The sequence below is a fragment of the Acipenser ruthenus genome, chromosome 4 (assembly GCF_902713425.1).
Source record: "Acipenser ruthenus chromosome 4, fAciRut3.2 maternal haplotype, whole genome shotgun sequence".
In the NCBI taxonomy this organism is placed as follows: Eukaryota; Metazoa; Chordata; class Actinopteri; order Acipenseriformes; family Acipenseridae; genus Acipenser; species Acipenser ruthenus.
The window spans coordinates 79,382,447-79,401,605 of NC_081192.1; the positions used below are offsets into that span (position 1 = coordinate 79,382,447).

The 19,159-nt window shown below is 38.8% G+C and overlaps 1 protein-coding gene across 4 annotated transcripts in view; it reads left to right on the forward strand.

Annotated features, from left to right (window-relative positions):
- Positions 1-19,159, forward strand: part of LOC117962749 (RNA-binding motif, single-stranded-interacting protein 3) — a 379,650-nt gene that overhangs the window by 354,649 nt on the left and 5,842 nt on the right. For 3 of the 4 annotated variants that reach the window (XM_059022898.1, XM_059022899.1, XM_034916478.2), the window contains 3 exons: positions 7,118-7,228; positions 15,700-15,786; positions 16,433-16,560. In XM_059022898.1, coding sequence (XP_058878881.1) covers positions 7,118-7,228; positions 15,700-15,786; positions 16,433-16,560 — 326 coding nt within the window. Of the gene's footprint in view, positions 1-7,117; positions 7,229-15,699; positions 15,787-16,432; positions 16,565-19,159 lie in introns of those variants that run through there. The other variant, XM_059022901.1, reaches the window with a different exon arrangement.

A 19,159-nucleotide genomic window follows, 5' to 3' on the forward strand; every position in this document is an offset into this window, starting at 1 on the left:
CTGTATAGACCTTTTTCAGCTTTGTGCTCATTCTAATATGAGAGGCCTTTTTTTGTTCTGCATGGATTATTTTCTCTGGAATAAAACCTAAATAATTTAAAAGTAATAATAAAAGTTTTAGTATTCGTGTTTTGTTTTTATATTCAGAGACAGGTATAATGAAGGTTTAATCAGTTTAATAATTTATGAGATTGTGATGGACGGCTGATGTGGGTGTGGTCAGACCAGAAGTAAACACTCATGATGCAGTGATTGTGGGTTGTAATGTGAGCTGCTGGGTTCATGTTCACGCTGGTGCGAACTAGCATGAATAGCAATTGTTATTATTATTTTTTTTTTTTTCTGTGCTCTCGCAACACACGACTCCCAACTCTCAACTCGCAACTCGCATCTCTCAACTCTCAACTCTCAACCTCATCTCTCATCTCTCAACTCTCAACTCTCATCTCTCAACTGTCAACTCTCAACCTCATCTCTCAACTCTCATCTCTCAACTCTCAACTCTCAACCTCATCTCTCATCTCTCAACTCTCAACTGTCAACTCTCAACCTCATCTCTCAACTCTCATCTCTCATCTCTCATCTCTCAACTGTCAACTCTCAACCTCATCTCTCATTTCTCATCTCTCATCTCTCAACTCGCATCTCTCATCTCTCATCTCTCAACTCTCAACCCTCAACCTCATCTCTCAACTCTCAACTCTCAACTCTCATCTCTCATCTCATCTCTCAACTCTCAGCTCTCATCTCTCAACTCTCAGCTCTCATCTCTCAACTCTCAGCTCTCATCTCTCAACTCTCATCTCTCATCTCTCAACTCTCATTTCTCAACTCTCAACTCGCATACAGTGCACCTGTTAAATACACCGTGAACTATAATTACCCTGAAGCTCCCAACCACAAGTGAACAATTAAACAGTAAACAGACCTAACTATAACACAACACACACACATGAATTTTCATTCAAGCACGCATTCTTACAGAGATCAATTTACATTCATTCTTATGTGAACACAATCTCCCAAACATAAACAAACAAACAATCACGACAATATATACAATAATAACACACATATTTAGAAGGGGGCGGGGCACACGGTCACAGAGATCAACCCTCCTTATTATCAGTATCTTTTTTTTTTTTTTACTGTAAATGAGCTTAGTCTGGAATGCTACACTAATCTGTATTATCGGGAGTCTAAGCCAAATGCATACTGTCAGTTTTTAATGAAGTTACGGTAATTACAGCACAATCAAAAGTAAATTTAAAAGTACTGTGCATTTTATTGAAAATAAGATTGTAAGTGAACTTTTTAAAAGTATACATTGCAAATGAACTGCACTTGAAACCTGCATGTCCCATTTGGATCATAGGCATTTTTAAACCACAAAAGCCAGGTGTCCTCAACATCAAGTATTGAGCAAATCGGTTAAAGTGTATCGCGGGTATCTTGAAATCTGCAGCATCTTTTTTTTTTTTTTATATGGTGGCGCATTAGCCATGTTTTTGAGCTGTTTCATGGAAATTGCATTGATACGTGAGCACTATGGCAACACAAAATGCATCATAGGATCAGTAACCCCAAACAGCACTAAACTACAGTACAGAGGCGATAATCCGGATACAACTTAGTATATTTTCAAATATCCTTTATATCAGCTGTTTAAACTAGGGCAATTAATTTTATTCATATTTTCCAAAATAGTTCACACGAAAAGTAAATTTGTGTTAAGCAAATTCATATTATAAGATGTAATATATAATAAGCAACTGATATATTTGGCCATTTAGAATATTATTATTATTTATTTCTTAGCAGACGCCCTTATCCAGGGCGACTTACAATTGTTACAAGATATTACATTATACAGATATCACATTATTTTTACATACAATTACCCATTCATACAGTTGGGTTTTTTACTGGAGCAATCTAGGTACAGTACCTTGCTCAAGGGTACAACAGCAGTGCCCCCACACCGGGGATTGAACCCACGACCCTCCGGTCAAGAGTCCAGAGCCCTAACCACTACTCCACACTGCTGCCCACACACTTTTTATAATATTCATAGTATCAGGAAATTAATCAAATCCGAGTTTGTTTTAATGGGAATCGACTATTTTATTTGTGTTTGTGTACAGTGTCTCTAATTAATGCCTCTGCCAGCCAGCATTCTCCTCTTGATAGGAATCTCAGAAAGACAAGACAGTTCTTCCTGTCCTTGTAAGGGTCCCAACCGATTCATTCGTCTCAGACTGGCTGGCTTTCCCAGCACTGTACTCGGGGCTGTAATTGATAAGACACACACACATATGTTTTGGAAAGCTGTCACGCATGTACTGCATTTGTATATCCCTGTCCCTGACAGAAGCCAAAATCATCTTTCACTGACATTCTTTAAGAATGAGGCCATCTCCAGGGCAGGGGAGAAAAGCGCTGGAAGAAAAGTGCTAGAGTCCCTTTTATCAACATGCCCAAGTAAACAGTTTGTTAGTTAACATAAATTGTATACACTTCAAAATACAGGCCCTTTAACCGTACCTTGCAATTACAGTGTAATTACGATGTTGTAATATTTACGTAGCATGCTGGGGTAACTACGGTATGTAAAAGATACACAAACAAATTGTATACAACAGATTTTTTTGTGCAAGTGCATGTGTTTACTATAGCCTTTTTAGGGGCACCTGATGGCGAAAACCAAACAATCGATGAATAGAAAGAAAGAGACCACAAATAGAGACCTCTGCTCCAGTATATTCCTGCCCTCTTGTGTGGGTTTCCGTAGTAACATAACCCAGAGAAATCCAATCGTGAACTAAAACTTAATTTAAACATACCAGATTTGACTAATTGCAAGCCGATGATCACTTTGGAAAGCTGTCTTACTCCTACAACAGACAACCAGAGAACTAGTCCCACTACTCCCTGGAAACTAATTACAACCAAGCAGTCCCACCCTCTGGCTCTCTACAATATTATAAGAAAAAGGCAAAGATTTTCTTTACAGTAGTTGAGGTAATGTGCCTGTATTCTGAAGCTTTTATATTGTATGTATTTATTTATTTATTTATTTATTTATTTATTTATTGCATTTATATAAAGCTTTTTATACAAAAGTATCTCAAAGCACTGTAACATAGCAGAAAAAAATAACAAACCACAATACATTTGTATAGAATGTCACACATACAATATTTAAATAACAGTATACACATAATACAAAAGCAGCAATTTTAAAGTTACATTAAAACCCACTAAGATAAGAAAGCAGATATATAAAAGTGCATTTTTAGTCTTGACTTGAAAATTGTAATGGCCCCAGCTTCCCTGACAAACGAAAGCAGAGCATTCCATAATACAAGAAAAAGCCCTACCTCTTGTGTTGCTTTTGTTGACCCTAGGAATAACCAGCAGCCCAGCATCCTGTGATCTCAGAGTGCGGTTTGGAAGATACAGGGTCAGTAACTCCTGCAAATAACTAGATGCTAATCCATTCAGAGCCTTGTAAGTTAACAGCAAAATCTTAAAATCTATTTTATACTGCACAGGGAGCCAGTGTAAAGAGGCCATAACAGGGGTAGCATGTTCACTTTTGCTGGTTTTAGTCAGAATTCGAGCTGCGATATTCTGAACAAACTGCAAGCGGGATACCAAATGTTTAGGGACACCAGAAAAAAAGTGCATTACAATAATCAATTCTAGATGAAACAAAGGCATGCATTAGTCTCTCGGCATCAGATACAGAAATAATTGGTAAAAAGATACTTTAGTAACTTCCCTAATATGAGTCTCAAATGAGAGATCAGGATCAAAGATGACCCCCAAACTCTTAATTTCTACTTTAAGTTTTGATAAGAGACTGCAAGGGTCGAGCTCATGTAATCCTACATTTACTTTTAGTTGGTTCTGTAAGTCCATTAGCATAACCTCTGTTTTATCTGAATTAAACATTGAAATTCTGTGACATCCAATGCTTGATGTCTATAAGGCAAGTAGCTAATGACACCCAGGCAAAATAAATTCCTGGCTTTAGAGACAAATATAGCTGGGTATCATTAGCATAGCATTGGAAGTTCACTCCATGTGCGGATAATGTCACCTAACGGTAGCATATATAATGAAAACAGCAAGGGACCTAGAATGGAGCCTTGTGGAGCACAGACAACTTCCGATAATGCTGATTTTACCTCCCTAATACAGACAAACTGAAACCTATCAGAGAGATAAGATTTGAACCAGGATAGGACAAGGCCAAACAGTCCTACTGTGCTATCAAGTTGATTCAGTAGGATAGAATGGTCTAGTATCAAAGGCAGCACTTAGATCTAGAAGAATTAAAACCGATGGAAAGCCGGAGTCAGAGCTTACCAGCAGATCATTCACAACTCTGACAAGGGCTGTCTTGGTGCTATGTGCAGCACGAAAACCAGACTGAAACTTCTCGAATATACCATTAAGAGTTAGACATTTTTGTAATTGAATTGCAACAACTCTCTCTAGAACCTTATCTAAGAATGGTAGGTTGGAGATTGGCCTATAGTTATTGAGGACTTTAGGGTCCAAATTGTTTTTCTTAAGCATAGGCTTTACCACAGCTACCTTAAGTGCCGAGGGAACTATACCGGAGGAAAGTGAACAATTTATCATTTTGTATCTGTCACTAGTTGTAAAACAAAACTTGAGGGAAAATGTAAAACATGGTGTTGTTAAAATGTAAAACATGGTGTTGTTAAAATGTAAAACATGGTGTTGTGAAGCTTAAAACTAAGGTAGTAACATTGGAAATTACAAATACAATACAATTCAAATGTATTTATATATATAAATATATGGCATCCCAGAGCACTGTACAAAGTTAAAAATAAAACAAAAGAGCTCATATGTACAAAATACTCCAGCTTCAACTAATTATATAAAAGCACATTAAAAAAGTATGTTTTCAATTTAGACTTATCCAATGTCCAATGTTTCAACCTGCCTAATGTCAACCGGAATAGATTTTTTTGGAACAACTAAAAGTTCAGCATTTTCTGATCTCAAGAAACGAATAGGAATTTACAGCGTTAGTAATTCTTGGAGATAGGATGGCCCTAATCCATGAAGGATTTTATAAATTATTACGGCAACTTTAAAATCAATTCGGTAACTTACTGGTAACCATGATGAGAAAGATGAGTGTGAGAAAGCAGTCTGGCAACTGTGTTCTGGACAAGCTGAAGCCTTTTAAGTTTAGTGACATGTATACCAACAAACAAGAAATTGCAATAATCAAGACAAGTGGTTATGAATGTATGTATCAGCATCTCTGCACCCCTCGTATCCAGCACAGACTTCAATTTTGAAACATTTCTCAAATGATAGAATGCTTTTCTGATAACATAATTAAGATGGAAATCAAAGCGAAGCTCAGGGTCCAAGATAACACCCAAGTTTTTCACTCTAGTAGAAGGTAATGGAATTGCCATCAAAAGTAATACGGATGGGATCAAATTCCACTAGACCTAATTTACAGCTACTTAACAAAGCCTCGGTTTTATATGGGTTTATTTTCAACCAGTGTATAGCCAGCCACAATTGTATCACTTTTAAGAGTATTTATATATGCCTGCGCTGGAAACAATGCATATATTTGTGTATCATCAGCACACAAATGAAAACCATGACTGCATTTCCTAATAATGTCCCCAATAGGTAGCATATACACACTGAACAATAAAGTGCCGAAACAGAGCCCTGAGGAACACCAAACTGTACAGCACCTATAGTATACTTTACAGCACCTATACTGTGCAGCCAAGTGAAATAAATTGCAGACGGTGATATAGACAGACAACAAACCAATCTAGAACTTTCCCAGAAAGACCAACATGAGACTGCAGATGGGTTAACACAATCTCAGGATCAATGGTATCAAATCCTGCAGAGAGATCTAACAAAACAAGAATTGAAAGCATACCAGAGTCTGTAGTCATATAAAGATCAATGCAAACTCTCAGTAAAGCAGTCTCAGTACTATGACCAGATTGGAATTTCCCCAGCAAATCATTACCGCTGAGATGGTCATAAAGTTGGTCAGCAAATTACTTTGGCTAAAAAAGGTATAGGGCGATAGTTTCCTAAGACCCCAGGAGAGATAAGGTCAGCTTTACATGTGTGTTATCAGGATGTATAGCAAAAACACAGAAATGTTATTTTTTATTTTTTTTCTTGAACTACAATGGCGCTTTCAGGTGGCCCATAACTTCCTGCTGCTGTGGGTTGTAGCAGGGAAATGCCTCTTGAATTAGAGTGACGAGAGGCAAGAGAGACCGCTGTGTGTCTGAAACTATAGGGAGAGAATATAAACAAAATGGACCTGGAAGGTTTCCTGTGAAGTGGAGTGCTGGGTAGGCTATGGAAGAACATTGTAAACAGTGACCCCTAGGAAAGGTTCCCATTATTGCTGTGTATAGTGGGCAATGTACAGGGTTTGCTTAGGGTTGCTTAAGGTTAAATCCACAAGCTGATGTACGGGATTTTGGTACTGGCACAGAAGCCTGTATGACATGGTAAATTAACTATGCATGTTAATATCATGGTGTGATACAATGCTGAATGAATGAGCTGAGGCCTCAAACACACAGCTTTATTGCTGCTCATAGTTATTGTGATACAGTTTGTGCATGTGGGCTTCAAAAGTGCCACTACAGGCTTTATTTTGATTGTATCATTGGTTTGTTCTGTGCCAGCACATAAAACCAGCACTCTACATTGACCAGATAAAACCACTCATGTGTGATTATACCCCAGAGCAGCAACAATACGCCCGCCCTGTATATTAGACAGATGTTTATTTATTTATTTTTTAATGAATGATTATATTTTTAGAATAGATTATATGATATTATATTTTTAGAATACAGAAAAACACTGGATAAAAGGAATTGGGCTAATAACGTTGGGTAGTACAGTAAAAGTGTTATTTCTTTTTCGGTTCCCACTGGAATTCTGGTGAAAGATGGTACAGATCTTCTAATTACGTTGTCCAGTTCCTGTCAGCTCTGAGGAGTCGTTGGCTGGAAGGAGAGGTTTCAGTACACTGATAATGATGTGTGCTCCTTTTATTCTGTAGGGTGCTATGATAACGCCAGCAATGGACCACACCATGTCAATGCCGCCAGCCAGTATGATGGGTCCTCTCACTCAACAGATGAATCATCTCTCTTTGGGTACAACAGGAACAGTAAGTTACTGGATGGAGCTTTATTTTTTTTTTTTAGTGTCTGTCTTGGAGAAATCCAACACGAGTATCACCTACGCTGGCTGCACCTTGCGGGTTGTGCTTTAGCATCTCTTTGTTTGTAGTCGAACAGGAATGTTTAACCTTAAGAAAATGTTTTTTTTTTTTTTATCATAAAAGATGGATTTAATGTTGACTTTTTTAAGATGGAATGTTGATGATGAGCCAAAAGAAAGCATGTGGGTAGTAGCACAGAACATTTCAAATAAAGTTCCCTGAAGTGTTCCTTGACTGTAGTATTGCAGAACGTAACACACCTAAAGTGATTTCCTCAGATAACTGCTGTGTTATTCTTCAATGTAATACTTAAATTGTTTTATGCAACTGACCACTGGTCTTTTTAATGCAGTCCACGTTTAGAGTTGCAACCAGTAATACACTTATAAGTGCGCTCCCCTGACCACAAGTCCCTATTGGCTTCTTGTGGATTGCGTGATGTAAGGCCTGTGAGTTGAGGCATGTAAAACATGTCGCATACAGTATTATGCAACATGCTACTCGCAACTTTCAGAGGTGATTATAATAAGTCTGAGACAAAACAGGTAACTCAGTTAATTCATTTGAAAATATTTTTTTGTAACAAAGGGAAAAGCTAAATTTTACTTTTTTGTATATAATAATAATTTGTTTACCATTGGTTCTCTCCTTTCTCCCGCTCAGGTATGTTGACCGTACTTTTTTAACCAGTGAGAAATACCGTTCATGGGGAAGGTTCTTACTGTGTAAGATCCATTAATCGTATCTGCCAACTATACGCATAAAATAATTTATTACCTGGCAAGGGACTTGGTAGGTAGCATAAACACTTGCCAAAAGATCCCAGATCCAAGTCCTGTTTATGGATACAAGGTACCTCAGTCTAGAGGCTGCCAAGCACGTGCATGTGGAAGGGACTGTTATTTTACAGATCCTGTCTGTTGGATGAGACATAGCAGCAAGATCAGATACAGTTATAATGGTTCAGCTGTTGAAATACAGTAGGGGGGAATACAACATGACAGGCATGGTGGTCTTAGTTTGGTTTTCAAAATGCTTGTGCCCACTGCACAAAACTATGCTAAAATATGATGATTTGATATGTTCATCTACTCAGATTGGTCTCTCTGAACAGTGATTTAACAATGTGGTTTTAGGTTTTCCCAGAAATCACAGGGATATTAACTTACATTTTTGGAAAGCTCAGCACTGATGTTCACCAGCCTGAACCGGACTTAAAAAGAGATCTCCAGTCATTAAGACATCACTGTAGCCCCAAATGTACAGCCACACATCAAAAGGGGCTGAAAACCAAACCATCACCCTAAAATAGTTTTGGCTGTAGTTTTGCGGCTGGAATTAGCCAGCAATCGGGGTGTGGGTTTCCTAAATAAAAGAACCAAATGTTTCCACGCACCCAAACTGTACTGACCAAAAATTCAAATAATTTTTCAGAACAAGTGAGCAAGACCTCAATGCCTCGTTAAAAAACAGAAATCCTTTTCTGCTGCTACTATTTTCTACTGACACACAGCTTAACCAAACAGAGCTGCAAATACTATTTTTTATAAGAATATTGGAGAGAAGACTGTAACATATTGCAGAAATGTTTACCATTTTTCTAAACATGCAAGCTGTATTTCAAGCTAGAGCAACATTCTGTTTGCGCCTTGGCATTTGACGGCAGATGGACGCAGTTCTAACTGCATCTGTGTCGTTTGGCCTCTACTATTACTATTATACGGCCAACAAAAATTTTAAAAAAATTATAAAAAAAGGAAAATAAAATAATCAAGATCATCTAAACGGCTTGGCACCATGAAATACCCTGTAAACTTCACATTCTAGCCGTGTGTTTGCTTTCCCTGTTCCGGCCCTGAGTATGCAATGCTTAAGTGTCTTGAACCTCCGCATCCTTGTGTTGTAATTTCAAGTCCCAGCCGAGGTACATGAACTCATTATGTTTATGCAGTGAGTTTCAGGACCATAATTGCTCTGCCTTTGTGGTCACCTTCCTGTAAAGTCCACTCCTTTTGCTATTTCAGTGCCCATGAGGAGAGGAATTTTTCTAGTTGCTATGGTTTCTCACAGGAACATGTGTGGTAGATTTATATAGTTTTTTTCTTGTTGTTTTTTGTTAACATTTTTGCAACATGTTCTTGTTGAATACATTTTTCTCCCTCTTCATACAGTAAGTCTAGATACCTGGACTTACTTGTTAATATTGAGAGTTTATAAAGGAATAATATAGTCTAAATGTCTTTCAAAAGATGCAGTTGTTGTATGGGGCACTGGGGCAGCAGTGTGGAGTAGTGGTTAGGGCTCTGGACTCTTGACCGGAGGGTTGTGGGTTCAATCCCCAGTGGGGGACACTGCTGTTGTACCCTTGAGCAAGGTACTTTACCCAGATTGCTCCAGTAAAAACCCAACTGTAAAAATGGGTAATTGTATGTAAAAATAATGTGATATCTGTATAATGTGAAATAATGTATAATGTGATATCTTGTAACAATTGTAAGTCGCCCTGGATAAGGGCGTCTGCTAAGAAATAAATAATAATAAATAATAGCATCCTGTACCTGACTTAATTTGCTTAAGTACACCATAATACAGGAACAAACTCCACTTTATCTGGTAATAACCCTTCTCCTTTCTTGTTTACAACTCACTCTGTATGTAAGCTACCCTCAATCAGTAAAATTTAGTTTAGTCACACACTCAGTCTGTACATTCATTCCCTAACAGTGAATATTTTTTATAGTTAATTTCATTTTTTTGTTCTCCCCCCCTTAGCCCCCTCACCAGGGAAAGCCTGGCGCCACACTGATTGAAATGCTTTCATTACTCAACTAGCAGGCTTGCTGCGCAGTATTTCATCAGTTGGGTAGTCGACAGATTTCGGTACATAAAAGTCAGGTACAGGATGCTATGTAGGCCAGACATATATCCAGTTATCTAGAATTACTGTACTAAGAGGGATAAAAAATGTATTCAACAAAAACACGTTGCAAAAATGTAATATATATATATATATATATATATATATATATATATATATATACACCACACATGTTCCTGTGAGAAACCATAGCAACTAGAAAAATTCCTCTCCTCATGGGCACTGAAATAGCAAAAGGAGTGGACTTTACGGGAAAGTGACCACAAAGGCAGAGCAATTATGGTCCTGAAACTCACTGCATAAACATAATGAGTTCATGTACCTCGGCTGGGACTTGAAATTACAACACAAGGATGCGGAGGTTCAAGACACTTAAACATTGCATACTCAGGGCCGGAACAGGGAAAGCAAACACACGGCTAGAATGTGAAGTTTACAGGGTATTTCATGGTGCCAAGCCGTTTAGATGATCTTGATTATTTTCTTTTCCTTTTATTGTTTTATTTTTTATTTTTGTTGGCCGCACAATAATTAGTAGCTGAATAGTTTCACACAGCTTACATAGGTCTAGTGGAGCACAGGACATGTCAATATACATACCTTGCAGATTTTACATTTATGGTCAGTCTGTGTACAATGTGCTTTTTTTTATGACTGCATATATATTTATTACAAACCCAATATATGGAGACCGAGAACCGATGACAAGGGACCCAGGTGACATGGACAGTGCATCGGGGTGCAGGTTGGCGACTGGGGGGGTGCAGCAGCTGGCATAGGTGCAAGCCCAGCGACCGTGGAGCCACCAGGACGAGCAAAGCAGGAGACCATGGAACCGACTGTGCCTGGTGATGCAGCAACCCGGGAGCTAGGCCCAGCGACCAGAGCTCCGGGGGACTCCGACAGGGGTGGCGCTGGCAATTACGATGCTGGACCCTCCAGACGTGCAGACGCTGGGCCTTCCCGACGTGCAGCTGGCTTTTGTTGCACTCCCCTCAGCAGCAGGTGTAACGGCTGGTGATGTTGGCATGGCTGTGGCACCACCTACACTGGAGATGGCAGCGGCTCCTCCCCCTTTGGCTCTCGAGATGGCAGCAGCTCCTTCCTCTTTGGCTCTGGAGATGGTAGTGACTCCTCCCTCTCTGGCACTCAGGCAAACAGCACCTCCCTCTCTGACACTTGGGCAGGCAGCACCTCCCTCGCTGGCACTCAGGCAGACAGCACATCCCTCTCTGGCACTGGAGATGACACCGGTTCCTGTGTTCTCCTCCTCCCCTTCTTCCATTTTGGGGCAGGCAGTTCAGTCCACCAGCCTTCGGGCAAGCAGCTCCTCCTCTTCCTCTTGGAAGTGGTAGCATACCACAATGTGCCCGAATTCAGCGCACGCAAGGCACCAGCCTTGGTCCTCCAGGCAGCCAAGGAGAGTGTCTAATCCGTGGGCAGAGGGGCCCATCTTGCGCTGTCGGGTGGCTGCTAGGGTTGGACCTTCCGGCAGAGCCATCCCTCGGCCGACCACCAAGCACGGGTCTTCATATTTGCACTCTTTGCTAAGGTGCTCAAACTCCCCATAAGCTCCGCACCAGGGAGCACTTTCAGCTTCGTTTAGGCTCATTTTCTTTTTTTTTTAAACTGCAGTTCTGTTCTGAGTCTCCAGGGGGTGTTATCCCACTACTGACACCAGCGTGAAAGGGTAGCGTCACTGGCAAGGCTTGTTACCAGCAGGAGAGAGACTCAGACAGAAAGCTGCAGTTAAAGCGCTGAAGCGCATATTTATTTAACCACCCAAGTCCATTTATTTTGGCAATTTCCAGCTTGCGGCTGGAATTAGCCAGAAATCGGGGTGTGGGTTTCCTAAATAAAAGAACCAAATGTTTCCACGCACCGAAACTGTACTGACCAAAAATTCAAATAATTTTTTCAGAACAAGTGAACAAGACCTCAATGCCTCGTTAAAAAACAGAAATCCTTTTCTGCTGCTACTATTTTCTACTGACACACAGCTTAACCAAACAGAGCTGCAAATACTATTTTTTATAAGAATATTGGAGAGAAGACTGTAACATATTGCAGAAATGTTTACCATTTTTCTAAACATGCAAGCTGTATTTCAAGCTAGAGCAACATTCTTTACCATTTTTTATTGAAAGTTTATTATGTACTTAAGCAAATGAAGTCAGGTACAGGATTCTATGTAGATTCCAATTTTGACCAGTACCAAACCTGACAGGGCTTCCTTACAACCTGTAACACCAACAAATAAATAAAGAAATATCCTTGTTTTATTCTCTGTAGATACACAGGCATCCATTTTTCACTCTCAGCTGTGTATCTATGCTTATTTTTTTCCTATTTGGTCAAAGAAGCCTGTCAGGGCTACTTACAGCAGATCTCAGTTGTTAATAAATAATTGCTTGGTACAGCCTTTAGTTATAGTAGAAAGTTGCAAGAGGAGGTTACGTCACAATCAGGATCTTCACTGCTGAAGTCTCGTGAACATAAGGTACGGCTTTTGGACAGGTTTCCATGCAAACAAAACCTAGCCTTGGTTAATGTGCACTGCTTTTTAGCGTGAGAAGGCAATTTACCTAGCCTTTTAAGTCATACCATGTTTTGGCCATGCACTTCCTATAGTGTGAGGAATGTGCATTATACTGTATGTTCAAGATACGTCACATTCTCACAACAACGGAGAACGAATGTGGAGTTTCTAAACTGCATGGAAACTCCACCACTGTGATTCCCATCTGAGCTGCGAACTCCAGAACAGTACTTTTAAGCAATATCAGAAAGAAATTCACTTTTTGCACTATATAAAAAAGTGAACATCAAATATTGTCTATCTACAGAAAAGCCTGGAAATTCTTAAAAATTAACACAGAAGCCCTAGATACTATACAGACTATATTTTAATGCACTCCTTTTGGTCAGTTGAAGTTATTATTTTCTATTGTAAGTTTCAGCTTAACAAGTTGTTGATAGATGAAATGGTAGCAGTATTAATCCAGAGATGATAGACAAAGAGAAGGAGATGTGATACCTTCTGATGCCACCTTTGAATGCAAACATCAATCTCTCTTTCCAACCTTCACCTGAAGAAGAGACCTTTGAGGTCTTGAAAGTGATTAATTATTGTTTAGTTAGTCCAATAAAAGGTATCACATCTCCTTTTCTATATATAGCTTAACAAGTAAAATGCTGTTATTGAGCACCCATGATAGCAGAACACTATTGCAGACCAAAACTAGCGTTAAGATCAGTAGCAGAATCTACAACGACATATGGAAAAGATATTGTGTAAGTGTGTAGACATAATTTGTAACATCGCTTTATATGAACTGTCCTGGGGACAGCCTGACAATACACTGTGTGAAAGTAGTTTAACAAGACAAAGGATGGTATCGCTCCCTGGCTGCAAGTGACTCTAAACACACATGCAACGCCTTCCCATAAATCAAAGCAAGCTTTTCAAGGAACGTGCTGCAAGCTCAATACATTTGCTCTAAAGCATAAGGCCCCCTTCTCCTGCATTAGCAAAGGAGACATTCAGGAAAGAAACAACAGCGAATCTGTGCTGTGTCTTAGTAATCCAGCTCTCTGTAACTGAGCTTGTAGCATTTCATTGCAGTTTGCTCCTATGGTAATTCAAATGTTCTTGTCAAGGACTGTAGTACCACAAACAAACACGGTAGAGGTTGAAACTCAACGGTTTGATGTATACGTGTACTTTCATTTGTTCTAATATACGGAATAATAAAAGGACCATCTGATTGAAATTCATTGCCAAGCCAATTTGTTTGACTTGCATTGTGCCTTTCATTGCAAGAGGATGCTTTACTTAATTGCCCTGCTTTGAAGGCCATGTGTGAGTATTTATTTTTTTAACATGGAGCATGAGTAAATCATTATGCTTCATGAAATTAAGGTAGAAAAATATCAAAATATCCACAGTTAAAAATTAATGAAAAGTCAGTTTCACAAAACGACGGGTGATGCCAAATAAAATAAGGGAAATAAAACTGAATATCTAACAGCTGTGTCCAACCGAAGTTACAGAAAATGACTGGTATGTACTACAAATAAAATACCAAAACAGCGCCATGTTTAAAATAGCACACTGGTTTGTAGTGCAGATTAATATAAACTGGAAGATATGACAAGACACCTTGATGTCTTTAGTATCTTCCATGACAGCAGGTATTTTGACAGGTGTTTTCTTTGCAGCATTCTAACAATCTGTTTTATAACTTATGTTAATTCTCTGTGAAGGGCACTTGTTTAATGTCCACTTTAGTATAAAGACGTGCTCATCATCTGTTGTATTAGCATGTTCTACAGTTTAGAAAACAAAGATAAGGCGTTCTGTGTAAGAACTGCTGCCCTTGATCGCTGCTGCTCAGAAGATTACACTTTAAAAAAAAAACAAAAAAAACAATTATCTACACCACCTATAAAATAGATTATTTGATCTGTATTGCTGATCCCCCCACACACACACACTCCACGCTTGTAACCGATCAGAAAAGCCATCATAAGAGGCTCCCCATCACTTTTTATAAGTGACTGCAACCATGGCCATCACTAGCTATGAGGACACTGAGGTCGTGTCCTCGGTTATTTCTTTTTGCATCATCAATGCTGATGCTCTTGTAAAAATTCTGGTAAACTACAAAAGACTCCCTTATTTTCTCATTTGGTTTGCTGTGTAACATGGATTTGGAGATTGAATAGTAAATACCAAGCAGTCATATAAATACTGCCAGCTAGAGCTTGAAACCTAAGTTTGACCTCGGTAGAATGTCAGCTCTGTTACAACGCTGACTGCAACATGTATGTTTTGTATAAGACAGTAATGTGTAAAGTATTTAATTGTTTATGGAAATGACTGAAGAAATATTGAATATTAAATACGTTACCCTACACTGTACACTAAGATGAACACCTATATTTGACCTTCATATTCTAACTGTAAACTGTTAACACCCCTACAGAGCATGCACTAGGCGTTCTAGTGACTTCCGATAGCACTTGCATCTGCCTTCTGTGTTTCCTGCAGAGGTGTGCTGCGCTGTTCCTTTGTGGCAGTTAATCAGCTCCAGTACTGGCCTTCTGCTCCTATCATTAGCAAAATGGAAGAGAACCATGCCCAATCCATTAGTCACTCGCTGTAATGAAAGCTTATGGGAAACAGGCAGCCTGCCAAGGAATATTGAAGCAGTTTACATTATGGGGGCCTCTGCTGAATATAGCATCACAATCCCTTCCTTTTAGGAAGAAGAAAACACACCCAAGTTCTCTGTAATCACATACTTTTCCCTGTTGTGACTTTTAACTCACTGTGGCCCTTTACATGTAATAGTGCAGGCTTAAAAAAAATGTATGCATACATTGAAATGTGCTATTTTACCTCATGCTGTGTATTAAAGGCAGTGGTCAGTTGAAAATATCTAGCTCACAAAAAAAATCATGAGTTTAAAATTTTGGAAAACAATAACCTTTTTTGTTATCTGTGAAACTAACTTCCTGTGCTCTTCTGTGCCAGTACATGACTGCTGCTGCCGCTGCATCTATGCAAGGGACGTACATTCCCCAGTACACTCCTGTGCCTCCGAACGCTGTCCCTGTTGAAGTAAGTGGCAAGTAGAGCAATCATTTGGATGAAAAGGACTTTTTCAAAGTCATCGTCACTTTCTGAATAGCTTTAGCAACATTATCACCGGTCCGGTTAGTGTTATTGTATTGTTCTTTTGCCAGTTTTTATTTTTAATGTTTTGTTTTGTTCATTTCTTCATCCTTAACTTCAAAAACGCTCAATCAGTATCCTAAGGTGAAACTTATAAGAAACCTCAGTCACGTCGATAAACAAATTAGTACAGTGAAAAGGTTACAAACTAAAATGTTTGTCTGCTTGACTGAGGCGATTATACGTTTTACCTTATTTTTTTTTATTTTATTTTTTTTCACTTTAATTAGTGATACTGTAATATTTGGAATATAACACTTTTAATACAATAATAATTTTGTTTGTGTTATATACGAGTTTATACAAGATATTTAGTATATTGAGGTTCTAGTGTTCCATATAGCATGTACATTATACATTTATATTGTCAAATGAGACTGAGAACCATGTTAAATGATAACCACAGATGCGATACACAGATCTCCCTTCAGTTGTCACCCGGGAGCAGTGCCGATTGAGAAGACATTGTCACTGCTCTTTTTAACCGGTTTGAAATGGTAATCCTCTCCCCTCTCCCTTCTCACTTGCACAGGGAGTTGTTACCGATGCCTCTCCACAGACAGTAGCACCTTCATCACAGGACACCAGTGGACAACAACAACAGATACAGGTGGAAAGCACCAATGAACATGCACCTGCCTATACGTACCAACAGTCGAAGTGAGTAGTAAAGTAGGTAGATAGACAGAAGGATAATATATCAGCAGATAAAGAAGTCAACATAAGATAGATGCATACCAGTGGCGTGCAGTGGGTTTCCCAGTAGGTCATGCAGCGAGAATGTATGAATGTAACATTACATAGAGGTCTGCACTGGTACCCGAAAACTGGGTACCCGTCGGGTTTTAAATTACCCGACATAATCCGGGTCCAATTTTACTACCCGGGTATCGATTTATTAATTTGAGATAATATGCCATTGATTATTTATTTATTTTCTCAGTAATTTATTCGTAAACCAGAAGCCAGTACTTTGGGTGGCACTAGGACCCAGTGAAAAGGCCAGCCTGTCTGCATTGATTGGTGTGCAATGCATTATGGGGCACTCTAAAGGTGCAAACTAAATTAAATCAGTATGAGCTAACGACAGTGCGCAGTCGCAGACTGTCATGCTACTTGAATACAGCATGACTTGAGCTCCACTACTCACGTGTGGCTGCGACGTCACTCAGAGAGCCTGGTACTGTTTTAAAGGGTATATAAGGACCTTTTTATTTTATTGTGTTACATGTTCCCATGTGTTGCTACAACTGTTTAAGTAAGGTGTGTGTATTGTTTTAATTTTTTTTTTTTACATTTTGACCATTCCCTGCCTCAAGATGGCTTCACATGTACCTGCATGGACCTCTCAGAACTGCATTTCCTATCATTCTCCTACTCACTGGTAAATCCATCTCAGTTACATATGTGAGCAGGAGGATGATGGGAAATGTAGTTCTGAGAGGTCCATGTGGGTACATGTGAAGCCATCTTGAAGCAGGGAATGCAATTTAAAAGTTTAAAAAAAAAAGTGGTCAAAATGTAACAAGTGGTCAAAAAATTAAACAATACACACACCTTATGTAAACAGTTGCAGCATGTAACACAATAAAATAAAAAAGGTCCTGATATACCCTTTAAGTGCCAGACTAGTCGTGCAGAGCTAACACAGCATGACTCGAACATAGAACATAGAATGGAGCGGTCCACACAATGAACACACATAAAAAAAAAGACTATTTAAAAACAGAAAGACACATTTTATATTCTAGTATTATCGCAAAATTCTTAGTTTTCCGATTGGTCGTGTGTGACTTGCATGTCCTGACTGCACGCCACTGATGCATACATATATATATTCTCCAGGTGGCCTCCTTATTAGGGAATATTAGCAGATAAAGTAGACACAAATCGAGACACTGTGTTCTGCGAATGAGAGGATCATGTGACGTGCCACAAGATAGATTGTGTTGTATATAAGGCAAAGATTTATCAGATTTTCAAAAGAGGTGGGTCTGGTGACAAAAAGAACAAAAGCTGTATCGATCAGAACACTTTCCTTCTTTAAGTAAATTTGGAGTAGTTTAGTTTATCTAATTCTGAGATTAAATGTTTAATAACTACTGATGGGCACCAATATCGATATTTTGATATGATATCGATATTGTTCGATATCGATAATAATTTCCATATCGCGATATCGTGGGATTTTTAAAAAAAAATGATCGTACGCTTGCTAATGCTGCTAAAAATACAATCTCAATAAAATCAAGTTGATGATGGAATTGTAAAAAAAATATAACAAGACCTTGTTTTTCTCAATGGATATATTATGAAGCAAAGCACCACTAAGTTAAAGTATGTTATTGCTTTTCATATGTAAAAATCTCTCAACATCTGTTATGTTAATGTATATATGGGACAGTCCAACTATTGGAACACGGTTCCCAGTGTCCTGAGAACTTTTCTTGGGACGCTCATTTCATCCTGCTTTTTATTCCGAGCATCGTCGCGCTGGTAACAGAATATTGTATTTTCATGCAGGCTGTTGTGTTACTACCATAAGTTATTACAATACAATGACACTTGATGGGACTAAAGGGAAGGTTGAACGCCCAGTAGCATTAAAAAGCGGCTTTACAGCAGTGTGCAAATCTAGAGAATTACTGAACAGTCAACGTTCATATTTGCAACTAATCGCAAAGAATTGGGGTTGGTTTATCCACTGACTGCTGCTGAAACAAACTGCCAGCTATCCTTGTCTGAATCATCATTTCCCATTTCCAATATTATAACAGCAAGAGAACATTCAAAGAGGAGGTTAAATGTCTAAGAGACACAAATGGCAAAATCATAGATGAAGAAAAAAAATAGCATAGGAGCAATAGGAGGACACGGACAACATGCCCGACATGTCGACCTGTTCCTATCCAATTTTAAATAACTTTAGCATAACAGAGGCAGAAGTGTTAAAGGGACTAGGAGCTCTTAAAATAAACAAATCCCCTGGGCCAGATGAGATCCTCCCAATAGTACTCAAAGAAATGAAAGAAGTTATTTACAAACCGCTAACCAAGATCATGCAACAGTCTCTTGACACAGGGGTTGTACCGACAGACTGGAAAATAGCAAGTGTAATACCGATCCACAAAAAGGGAGATAAAACCGAACCAGTTAACTACAGACCAATAAGCCTGACTTCTATTATATGTAAATTTATGGAAACTATAATAAGATCCAAAATGGAAAATTACCTATATGGTAACAATATCCTGGGAGA